Here is a 12,980-nt window from a genome sequence, read left to right on the forward strand (position 1 = left end):
GTAGTGTACAGCATCGATTTCTGTGGAACCCAGTAGCTGTCAAAACTTTCACATTTTTACGAATAACTCGGAAATCGTAAATTTTTCAGGTAAAACGGTTGAAACAAACATAAATTAAAATTGAACGGCCAATCTGAAAATAACAAAAAAAAGGGGGGGGTTTCATTTAAAAAACCAGAGTTGGTAACTACCACACGTTTATGATGCACCCTGTATATTGAAAAGTAATTTTAGAATGTGGACCTTTTAAACGTGAAAAACTTTTGTTGGACGAATTTTCTTGTAAACTTCATATTTACTGAGATATCGCACTTTGACGCACTAATGAGCAACCCTGTATATTTGATATTTACGTTATAGCTTTTACCTTGAAAATAAATCAACATCTTTAGCTCCGTAATGTTATCATATATTACTGTTCTTCTATTTAAGAATGATTTACTATAGTAATGAATTACACTGAATTATGCAGATGAAAACGGTTGCGGATGAAATGCATCACGGTTTTTCTACATGCGGTTCTGGTTTAAACCCCCCATTATTTAAAATTGTGCAAAACATTTACGTTTTGTATTTTAATTTTCTTTTTGATAAAGCGTAAAATTTCGATCTCCAGTAGTCAACTGAAATATAATCTTTATTTCGGTCAATTTGTCAATTCGGGAATATGATTTCTGCCTTTATATGCATCAAAAAAAGTTTTTCAGTCAAAACTCGAACCTGAGAGTCTCGTTAATCGCGATGTAGTTTAAGTGCTTATATCTAGGAAATTCCAAAAATCATTAGGACCTCTTGAATAGAAGGTCTCGGGAAGTGTTTTCCTATTTTTTTTTTCAAAATTTTCTAACTTTTTAATAGTTGGTATGAATCAAAATTGACGATTTTAAGAATCTGTCGACGTTTTAAACAGTCTCGTAAAACACAAATGTTTTAAAATAATTACTAGAAACTTATAGATCGGTTGAAATCGGACCTTAGAAAGTTTGGTACCAACGCAGTTAGTTAATTGATGTTGTTACACAAATATTTAATACATCCAATAGCCACATTGTCAAGTTTATGAAAGCGCCTCTAATACAATTACATTTCGAAAACTTGAAGAATATTATAGTAACTATTATAGAGCAATTTTTGCTGTGACCATTGAAAACTAGTGATTATGAACCACCAGATTTGATCTGAGTAGGCCAATATTTACATAAAGTCATGCTCTTAGCATGGGGAAACCCGTTAAATACTTATTTGCGTAAAATTTAACCGAATATTTCGAAGGCGTTGTTTCAAACCCCAAGGCTTCCGCAAATAGCTTTCCGCGCGTTTCGTATATTCTTGGATATTCTCTTTACAAATTTCTTCTGTTGAAAGCTTTTAAACACTTGAGTAATACTTTCCACAGTAATTTAAATTATTTCAATAATAAGAAGTTGCCAAGATATATATGCCAAATAGTATCAGGTTTGTCTTAGATATTTAAAACTAGGTTCGTATATATAGGGAGTTTAAAAAGGTCTGTATCGTCACTTTTAAAATTGGGATTTGAGCTACGACTACGTATTCCACATTTTTCTGCAGATAATATTTGAGAAGCTAAATAATATAGAACAACTTCTCTTAATACAGGTTTGTGTATAGTCAGTAATATTGAGAAACACTTTGGCTTATACTGCTTAGAAAACTCAATTTGGTAGCAATCTGCAATATAATGAGTTACTGATTAAACGATTAGAACACATCTAATCTTAAACTCGCCTAGCCTTATTACGTATCCCATGAAATAGTGTTTTTACAATACATATGTAAGTATGAATGTTACGTGCAATTGGCAAGTTTCCCTAATTTTGAACATAATAATTTTTCTAAGTTATTATTTTTCACATGAGTTGGACGTTTAACTTTAACAAGAAAGGTGAATAAATAGATTAAAAGTAACGATTATTGAACAGCCTTGATATAGGTAGGTAGGAAATTAGCATGTTACAAGCTACACCTACCCAATAATAAAATTGGCTTTATGCAAAACATAATAGAACAGGCCCTGCATAATCCTGAAATCGGTTATGGTTTTATTAGATGGATCCCAAAAGCAAGATTTACCTACGTGCCGAAACAGAAACACTTTATATTTCAAGTTGTGTAAGTTTTATTCAAACATTTAGCTGTTTAATATTAGTTCCAGTTGTTTCACACCACCAGTGAATCTAACTACTATAGAATGTAGAAAGGCAACAATAACTTCTAACATTTTTGTTTTCTTTGCTGGTCGCTTTTATTTATTAATTCGTGACAGACAAATTCGATTAGCGAAAATTGACATTTTCAGTATAGGTTTAGAAGTAAGAACAATTTAGTGATTTAATATTAAAAGGTCTCCCTTTTAATACCAAAACAGTACAGTACAGTAGCATTGTGAGAGAAAGATACTTACACTTCCCTAAACCGTGTTTATTATGCTCTTATTTTTTTAATTTAAATATCATGATCATGTATTATAATGGGGCAGTTTGTCGGCGTATGGGAACAAAAATGGACTGCCATGCGTTTCAAAATGATGCCAATATTTAAACATGTTTACCATTTCAAGACAGTGACACAAAAAAGAGTAATTACTGGGTTGTTATTAAGGACTTTAATTCAAAAGCTATACCCATGCATAATGTTCCTCAACAGTTCCTCCGACGTGTGAATTATTATTATTGCGCTCCATTTCATTAGTTCTGGAGCTAATGTTCATAAAAGACACCAATAATCTGATTTATCTGTGAAAATATTTGCTTGAGCATAAATTCGAGCAAACGCCTTTGATATATTTTATTTTGTTAGGATCTGTATTTATATAAATAATAATTTATAGAGTATATTTCAAATAGTAAAAGATACGCTTATCTATTTTCCCCTCACGGGCAATATAAAGCATTTCTGCATGTAAAATATTTACAGCAATTTTCTCAGCTGCACTTAAATTGCAATTCTCATAATTTTAAAGCGCAATATTATTTATTGCCGAAAGTGGTTTTAGAAATATGTAGGAATTAAGAAAAAGTGAAGAAACGGAAATGGTACAACTGAAAGTGAAGTGACTGGATAAATTGTTGAAAATATCCACTTTGTCACTATCTCTAAATAAACGACGATAAAGCAACGAGAAAACAATTTAGAGTAATAAAAGTTCAATCAAACAAGGCTTTTGTAATGAAGTGTGTATGTAATGCAAGGGTATATAAAGTAACCCTTGAAAATTAGTTATGGCAACAGAACATCTTAAATATGGTAAACATTATTAAAAAATTTGAGAGGAAACTAACGACAAAAATGACTAAAAATAAATAAAAACGGGAAAATTAACTCTACTGATCAACCCTCCTAATCTGATACAGACTTAATATTAAAGGCTTTCACACAAAACTTAGTTAAATTGGAAGGAAAAAGAAAATTTTAATTTCCTTATCCGTGTGAAATACTGATAACTACCCAGTAGGTACTAACTAATGATTGCATAATAACAACTAAATGACTCGACGCCTAGCTTTAATCAATTTTAGATAACACGCAAAAATCAATGAAGTTATATTGTTTTATCGTTCACAAGTCTCTAGTTTCTATTTTACCGCTAATTTATTATTAGCGTAATTAATGGTATGAGAATGGCAGTTATTGTCCTTCACAGTGTATAGTAATGTAGTTTTTTTCTCTTTGCCACACTTTTATTTGTTTGTTTCTGGCTTTCTACAGCCCAGGCCAGTCACCGAGTCGTTTAGGTTTTAGTATGCAATAATTTGCCCTTAAGTATACAAGACTTTTATCAGTATTTCGTATGGATGGTATGGAAATAAATAAGTTTTGTGCAAAACCTTTAAATATTTAATTTGTATCAAGCTGATCACTTGACAGTGAGGGTTGCCAGTCAAGTTTATTTTCTCGTTTTCATTCAATTTTAACATATATTTGACATGTTTTGTTGCCATAACTAAAATTCGAGGGTTATTTTATATCCATAATCTTGTATTACCTACACACTTTATTATAAAAGGCATGTTAAATTGAATTTTATCCAATGTGTACACATCAACTTCCAACCCCTAATAAAAATAATATATATTTCCAGAAAAAATATAATTCTTCGTCCACATATAACTGGCATCGATCGTGGATGGACACTGTTTTTTTTAACTTAAAATAATTCCAAACAAGCGAAAATTTACCGATTGTTGTACTTTCACTTACCTGTGACAATTTTCCACCAGCCACTAACCAGACTTTCAAAGACATATCTTTCGATCCTGTGATGATATGAGTAGAATCTACTGTTATCACAAAACAAGTGATTTCTTCTGGATGTGTTACAGCATATCTTTCATCCTCTCTCATTAACGCCCATATCTTCAGTGTAGTGTATCCATTAGTGGCTACTGCATATTTCATATTTGTTGTAGTTTTCACACTTTTGCTTAACCCAGAGTATGTTTGCAAAACTGTACCATTGTCGGCATGCCACATGTATATGGTAGCGTTATCATCACTGGATATTATTCTGCTGGAATCCATCAGAACGAAAACTGCTGCTATTGATGATGTATGGCGCTGAAACAACATTAATTTTGTATCAATCAATTGAAATAGCTGTTCAACAATACAAGATTTAATTAAAGATGTACTGCAGTGTAGTTTTTCAAATAAGTGCGGCGTAGCTTTGTTTCTAATGATCTCTTGGGTTCTATGGTTTTTACGCAGGTAATAAAAGGTTAAAGAATCCATGATAATCTATCGTGTCAACAGAAATACTTAAATTACTTGCAGGAAATCGTAAAGCGTAATTTGTGAACTCACAACAACAGCAGAATCATCTGGAAAGAGTAACGACGTCTCATTACAATTAATTAATACCTTTAAAAGAAATAGCAATAATCCGCTACAGCAGTAACAGATGCACCATTCTGCAGACAAAGGGTTGTATCTGAGTTTGAAATTAATTCTTGTGATCACATTAACCTGCGAAAATCTAATTTGAATCTGCTAGTCGCGGCGCTAAAGTAAATTACAAAAGCGCGAAACATTGTATTATGTTCCTTTCTAATGGATAATCAATATTTCTGAAAGAAACTATTATGATAAACTGCTCTAATTTCAACTCATTTTTTGCACAGAAACAAGAGTTTCGGATAAACTTTGGCCACATTAATGCTGTTGCATGGGAGTGCGGATTTGAAAAAAAAGCAAAAGTCACAAAAAAAACGTGGTCAAAAATGGTATCATCCGAATGTATATTTAATTTTAATATCTGTATTTCGATATTCACTGCACTAACTAGTTTTTGTGCTTAAGCTGTGTGTTGGAACCAACGTCTTTGCATATTAGTTGCTGGCTGAAAACTGTACATTGCGATTTATTAATCACTGTGAAAAAACCACTAGTAGTGATTTCTTGCTCAACTGTACATTAAAGGAGTAATGTCTTTGGTTATATTAAATATAATGCAATTGCGAATAGAAAAACAACAACGGGAATTAATTACGCAATCGTTTCAGTTTATTTTATTGGAACAGAGATTGAATTTAACATCAAGCACCACAGTTCAGGCGCAGCCATTTAATAGGCCCTTGTTGGCAATCAAGAGAGTTCTTCGGCGTTGAGTAGATTTTAGAGATATCAGACGTTCTGTAATTTCCAACAATTTACATTTATATATAAGCGGCCCACTCATCATAAATAGCTTATTTTTGCATTTACAGTTTCCACATTTAGAGTTGTATTCATAACAATATTTTGAATAGAGAACACTGACGCGCACTAGAGTTTCAATTAGTGAATTAGTTTTGAGTAGAATTTCTACATTATAGTAGAAATTTATTAATTTAGCAGTAAGATTATAGTGTGCATATAGTGATGACGGGAGGGTTGCCGCAAAATTATTTCACACAGATTTTATTTTGATTTTACATTTATGGTCGTAATTTATTCTTGCTGGAGTGAATTTGAGCTGAATACTTTGATGCATTCCTTCGCAATTAATTCCGAAGGTTTCGCATTTTTCGCACTCTGCGCTATTTCTGCACCGCATTTTTCAAGGGGTCTTTTCCTCCCAATAACTGGACCTTGCATCTAGTTGCTGTCTTCAGCAGCCTTTGAAGGAAGCTTCGACTTCATTGTGGTGTGAATTTGAGCCGAATAGTTTGTTCAATTTCTTGACAAGGAAATCATAAACTGTGGACTTTATTTTCTTGCACCACATCTTCAAGAAGCATTTACTCATTAACCGCACTAGTTATCTGTTCGATATATGTGATGAATGTTAAACATTCTTTGTTATAAAATATATCAACAGTTAGAAATTACAAATAGCACTTTTTGATATGCGCTGATGTGATGCTTTTTATGCATGTTGATGTTGATGATCTCCTATAGTGAGTTCTTTTTGGAACAGACAAAAGAGTTGGGTAGCGAATTGAATTATTTGTAAACAAGCAAAATTGGTAAGCGCATTCAGGCAATCTAGGTCATGGAAATTTTTCTTATACCTAATTAAATCATTTGCTTACCGAAAATGTCAGTACCAATGTTCCTAAAGTGAGGCCCCAAACCTTGACGGTTCCATCTTCAGAACCTGAAGCGACAAATAGGCCACTAGGTGCAAAGCTAACAGCTGTAACTGGGGCTGAGTGTCCATTTAACGTGAGTACCAACTCTTGATTATTGAGCTGCCAAACGTTTACTAAATGATCAGTGGCTCCAGTAACTGATAGTTGTCCATCCCGTGAAATATCTAGACAGGATATAAACCCAGTGTGTGCCGTAAGATGATGGTGGGTTTTCTTCTTCACTTTCAAAAAACTTTTGATATGATCGGTACTGCGGAATGTGTAGATTTTGATGTAGCCGCCACCTAGAAAAACGGTGTCCATTTCAGTGCTTAACTCCAATAAAATGAAGAACAACGTCAAATAAGTAATGTAAGACGCAAGTACCAATAGTTTTTGAATGTTCTTCAATTATTCGAAATTCATAACTACATGGCAATGCTAAGCAGTGTATTATTCTACAGGCTTTGCACCTGGACAAGTTATTAACATTTTTGAACATTATATATAAGTGAAGTTTTATCCATTACATACACACTGACATATAAAACATGCAATTTTCTCTATGCGGCTTTATTTATAGCGCTAGCATTATTCACGAAATTCAAATTTAAGGTTTCATTTTTTAAAATAAAAAATCACATTTCCTTTCTTTCTTCCCCTCAAAAAGTTTTTATTGTACGCATCTGGTGGTCCCATTAAAAGAAAGGAATATTTTTCTGATGTTTTTCCTTTTCATCATTTATGATTTTGAAGGAATTTGTGAGAGTTGATACGAATGCAGATGGTTTTCAATAACTTAATGAAATAGCCATATAAGTAAGGTTTTGAGGTTGAGCACGTAATGCAATGAAGCAAAGAATGTTGGAGGGCAAAAAGGTTGAACAATGTTCGAAGAAAATTTAAAAACAAAAGTGACTGTTCCAAAACACACTCCATCTAAGAACTCTATTACTGGAAATCATACACGGAAACACCCCACCCCATCACCCCATATCTATCTGCAAGTCATTGTTTTATTTAAAGGAAACATACATATAAACATCGAAATGCGTTTGAACCAAGTTGTGTTAATCCAAATTCACCTATTCCTTTCACCAAATTGTTCAAATGCGCGGAATTATGAAAAGACAATAATTGTTGCGAGTGTTGGCAGTTTCCGTGAATTTTACCGCGTCATCATTTCAATTTATCGATACATTTTCTACTTGTGCGTGTGTGTTATTTGCGGGCACCGAAAATGCCTAAGCCATATTGCGCAGCCTAACAACAATTTATTTTGCTTATATATTTAACACCATCGATTAGTTCCTACATAGAATAATCATTGTTTTTTCCTAAAAATTATTTTTTACCTTCTAAATTCAAAAATTACATCAGAATTTGTGATATCACACTGCCCAAGTACAAAAGACACAACAGTTTTCACAATTTTCCGTTTCCAGTTTGAGCGGCCTCAGCTTGAAATTGGTAAGTTTTTTGCGTTTAGAGAACGTCTTGAAATAAAAATTATTCTTAACGTTTAGCAGTCACGAGTAGCTTGCAGCTTCCGAGGCGTTTTGTTCGAAAGCATTAGTTCAGTGTAACATTTGATTAAAATACCTCTGAAGATGCAAGGCACTCGTGCTTGCGAAACATAGGTAAGCAAGAAATTCTATTCCACTCATTTCAGATTTTCTGGACAGCGTCTGGAAGACAAAAATTTACGCACTTATTTCCGAAAAGCATATAAAACTTAAAAAACAACAAAATTAAACGTTAAAAGTCATTGGTAGCGTTTGGGTCAAACTACATCTACGTATGTTTTCACATTTTTCACACACATCTTTCATAACATTTAGTGATAATTTGGAGTGGTTTATTAATTCACATTTTCATCATATTAAAATTACGTTTACGAATAAGAGTAATGATAATTTGCATATAAATTGAGTTACATTGTAGCTGGTTGCTACTATTACATAACTCTCGCTGACTGAGCTTTCAACTTCACAGACGAAAATTGTCATTCCTGTTCGCCAGTCTGTCAGCTAGAAATTCTGCTGTTATGATGAATAGTTAATAAACTGAAATGTGTTCTCTTTTTTTGTTAAAATTGCAAAAGGGATATCGCTAGAGAGCATCGCTAGTTTTTATTAACTCGTATTAAAAAAAAACACTCTCTTGACTGAAATGGTATTCGAAACGGTTAGGTATATAATAATTAGTGTCCAAGATGACTTCGCTGCTTGAACTGTTTGGGTTCTGAATTAACTTCATTTTCAATTGAATTACAGTGTAACTTGAAGGCAATTTATTTCCTGGATCAAAATCGACTGAACTCTACTACGTCTTTACAACAAGTTTCCCTTAATTTCGTTTTAGTTCAATCAATTGTACGCGCATACGTGCAGTAGACAAAAATATTACAGACCGTAATTATCCTTTTTTACAGCTATTTTCCCAATTTCTAAGCATTTTAAAGAATTTATTTGCGTAATACGTAAATCACTAAATAGTATAAAAACGTGATATATAATAATATTGCAGATATTCGAGGAACTTTTTATTGATTTCAAACCAACAATGGATCCTGATAAAAGCTATTGCCTGGATTTCAGGATCAAAGTAGGGTTGGCATTTTGAATAAAAGCTTTCACGGTGTAGTTTTCCTATCTACACACTTTAATATAAAAATCAGTTTTCTTTTTAAAATTTTGGTATTTTAACATTAATTCGACGTATTTAATGCTTTAGATGTGCCGCCGTTTAAGTATGAACCATGAAAGTAATGAATAACTCAAAACGAATGAAAAACTTGTCGTATGTCTTGATCAAGCTTAACGACGAATAATCAAAAATAGGAAAAATTGCTACCGTTGCCAAGATAATTCGAAGCGCTTTAAATCAAGGTGTCGCTCGATGGGTGACATGTACTTCCATATAATATAAAAATGAAATGAAAACTATCACCCAGTAAGTTAGTCAGCCGTAAGACTAACCGTGACGCGTCCGAGCGCTTTTCAGTTTTTTTCAACAAAAGCTCACAAAATCAAGTGGACATTCTTTGACCGCCCACCTCGTACATTAAGTGTAAAATCCTCTAAACAATTAGATCATTTAAAGAGCTGCACTATTTGTAATGAATGGAAACTTAGCACACAGGGAGTTTGAAGTTTGGTAGGTAATTCCTATTTAATACGCTTTAAAGTCAGAACAATTTTATTTATTGCTAGAATATTTGAAAATCTGTTATTATTTGGGACAAAGTTGATAGAAGAAAACATGATCTGTTAATTTTGACTTTGACTGAAATTCTAAAGCTAAGACACAAACTATTCGTAAATATTTTTGGATTTATGAAGCCTGTACCAAGTACAAAATTCCACATCCAGACCGAGGCAAAAATCATGAAGTTGTAAAACAGGATTTTTTATTTATATTAGTGATTATAATTATTATATTCAGTCTAGATATACATATTTATATTTAAAGCGTAAATGATGAAGACCTGGTAATTCTGTCATTTAAATATCGAAATCCCAATTCGTTATCTTGCGCTGTTTACGTTGCTCACCTATTTTAGGATTAGGGAAAGTATTTGATGCTCTCATGCTTATTCAGTTACGACACTTCATCGTTTCAGAGTTTTCAACCGTTCCGTTAGAAACAATATTTCCCTATTTTGCAGGTGTTTTCCGAGGGGCTGCTAATGGAATTGAAAATTTACGGGCAGGACGGACCATACGAAATTCTCAACGGATTTTAAAGCAACATTTTGATTGGTTGCCTTTAGAATTGCAGAAGAGCCACTTAGAAAATTAATTTCTCCAGTCTGAGTGAACTGATTTATGAGTACGGGATACTTAATTATGAAAAAGCTGTTTGGCTTTTCAGAATACTATTCTTCAGGAAAACAAATTGAAATTTTTTCAAAACTTCTGCTTTCATATTTTTCCAACTTTTGTATATAATTGAAGTAAAATATCAGCCAGTAAGCGACCATGCGCATGTAATATACATATTCACTTTCGGTTTTACATTTGTTAAGGCAAAATATATTAATATTGAAAATAAACATTCGTCTTGAATGCAAGGATAGACGCAGTATATTTGAAAGTCGAATTTCTGTTGTTGCAAAAACCAACCGTCATTACCAATGTAATAGAAAATAAATGAATTGACACTGAAGTACTTAGCAAACAAAAGTTCTTAATAAGCGATAATTAATGTATTATAAAAAATACGGATTGCAAACATACGATTCTGACGCGGGTGATACAGTTAAAATTTTGCATTCGTTATCTGATTGGATGATTATAAAGCAACAACTTTCCCAGATCAATATTTGGTTGAGTGTTAGAATCACGCCTTACATTTTTTTTGCGGGTTTCTTGAAGAGGTTCAGGCATATCCTCGTCAAGAAAATAATCGTTTGACTATATAACTACGAGCGTCAAGCTTGTTGAAGTCATGTGTGTTATTAACCACTTGACGGAATCTACATTTCCCTCAATAAAGGGCCAACCCAATTATGTGAATTCCAACCTACACATAAACTTTTTGGGGATACTTAGTACACGCTTCCCGCACCCAATGTGGATTTTATCGCTTCAGCAACTACAATTTTGGGGGTTTAAAATTCCATGAACCATAAACCAAACATACAATATTATTTAATGCGTACGGCTGATTTTGGAGTTTTGGGCCATATTGAAGTTGGTAACTTCATTTAGGTTAATAAAACATTAATTTAAATTCATTTTTTTTTCATGTTTTTTTGATGATGAAAGTTAGTGGATCTCAATTTTCAAAAAGAACTATTATATAAAATAGTATTATTTTACTAAGAACAAACAAGATCTGCACACATTTAATAAACTTGCTCTAAGATTTCAGCAGTGGTTAAATAATAAAATCTACTGCAAAACCGTGATTATGTTGAAGTTGCAGGACAAACTGTTATAGTTTCGATTAAGACGACGATAAAATCCATCGAAAGATATTGTTTGTTAGCAGGTTTATCTGATGGATCTGTATTACTAGCTAAGGGGACTTGAAAACTTCTAATTTAGAAATTATAATTGAGATTATGAATCAATATTATCTTTGTTATAAAAATTCTGTATTAATATTATACAGAAGAAGTTATTTTAATATGAAATAATAAAAAAAATATTTCTGAGAATCCGAAATATATTTGGGATTGATATTAGGCAAGATCCTGTATAAACACAATTAATTTTAAAACATGTAATATTATTTATTTTGAAGTCTGCGTTGACTTGAAATATCAGCAAATTTAATGAAATACATATTTTTTTAAGTATACAGCTTTCTAAGACTTTCTAAGACGCTTGTGGTTAATAATTATTAATCTGTTTTTTCTTGTGTTAAGTAGCACAATGTTACTTTTTAATTTTATTTCTCTGCTTGTGCAGTTATAATGCATCTGAATTAGTATTTTTTTATCAAAATTAGTGAGATTTAAGTTAGAGCGACAATTTGCAAAAAATTGAAAATTTAAAGCGAATATTTTCCTGATTGATATTTTATAACTTATATAAAAATTTAACATGTATTAATATGATTTGTTAACTTACTCTTTCTTAGATAGCTTTTAACTAGTAATACAAGGGCTATCAAAAAGTCAATGCTAAAATAAAAAATATATATACCTAACAAATTATAAATTCATATTACAACTTGAGCTTCAAAATACTCTATATGTTCACTATATGATATTGTGATCAGAAACTCGCTACTCACATAAATAGATCATTCGGTATCAATTCGCAATAAAAAACGGGACAAGGGCGGATCCAGGGGGGGTCATGGGGGTTGTGACCCCCCCATTCAATTCTGTATCCAACGATGCCAAAACGAATTCTCTGGCTCGAATGGTTCTTGAGAAACTTCGAAAAACGCAGCGTCATGTTCAAGTGGATTTTGCAACTCAAAAAAAACCACGCAAATCTAAAACTTCTTGAATTCAAGCATTTTTTGCGAAAACTGCCAACATTTCCTTAGTTCTGTCCAGAATGATGTACAAATGAGCGTTCTTGCTCATTTTGCCTCCGAGATATGAGCAAAAACGAGACGGAAAATATGAAATTTTCGCATAATCTTGCACCTAAGTGTCTGATGTTACGACTTAATCGACTATTCAATTAATTGTCTATCCAACGATGCCAAAACGAATTCTGTGGTTCGAATGGTTCTTGAGAAACTTCGAAAAAAGCAGCGTCACGTTCAAGTGGATTTTGCAACTCAAAAAAAAACCACTCAATTCTAAAACTTCTTGGATTCAAGCATTTTTTGAGAAAACTGCCAACAATTCCCCATCCATGGTTCACTTTCTAAAAAGGCCATTTATTTCTGTCCAGAATGATGTACAAATGAGCGTTCTTGCTCATTTTGCCTCCGAGA

The 12,980-nt window shown here is 32.6% G+C and overlaps 1 protein-coding gene across 3 annotated transcripts in view; it reads right to left on the reverse strand.

Annotated features, from left to right (window-relative positions):
• LOC109538010 (protein qui-1) overlaps window positions 1-12,980 on the reverse strand; it is a 182,128-nt gene that overhangs the window by 41,169 nt on the left and 127,979 nt on the right. For all 3 annotated transcript variants that reach the window (XM_048667731.1, XM_019905042.2, XM_019905043.2), the window contains 2 exons: window positions 6,534-6,877; window positions 4,222-4,578 (listed from right to left, as the gene is read on the reverse strand). In XM_048667731.1, the coding sequence (XP_048523688.1) occupies window positions 4,222-4,578; window positions 6,534-6,877 (701 nt within the window). The remainder of the gene's footprint in view (window positions 1-4,221; window positions 4,579-6,533; window positions 6,878-12,980) is intronic.

This window comes from Dendroctonus ponderosae, unplaced genomic scaffold (genome assembly GCF_020466585.1).
Source record: "Dendroctonus ponderosae isolate FM_Combo_2020 unplaced genomic scaffold, Dpon_F_20191213v2 Dpon_F_20191213_1, whole genome shotgun sequence".
In the NCBI taxonomy this organism is placed as follows: domain Eukaryota; kingdom Metazoa; phylum Arthropoda; class Insecta; order Coleoptera; family Curculionidae; genus Dendroctonus; species Dendroctonus ponderosae.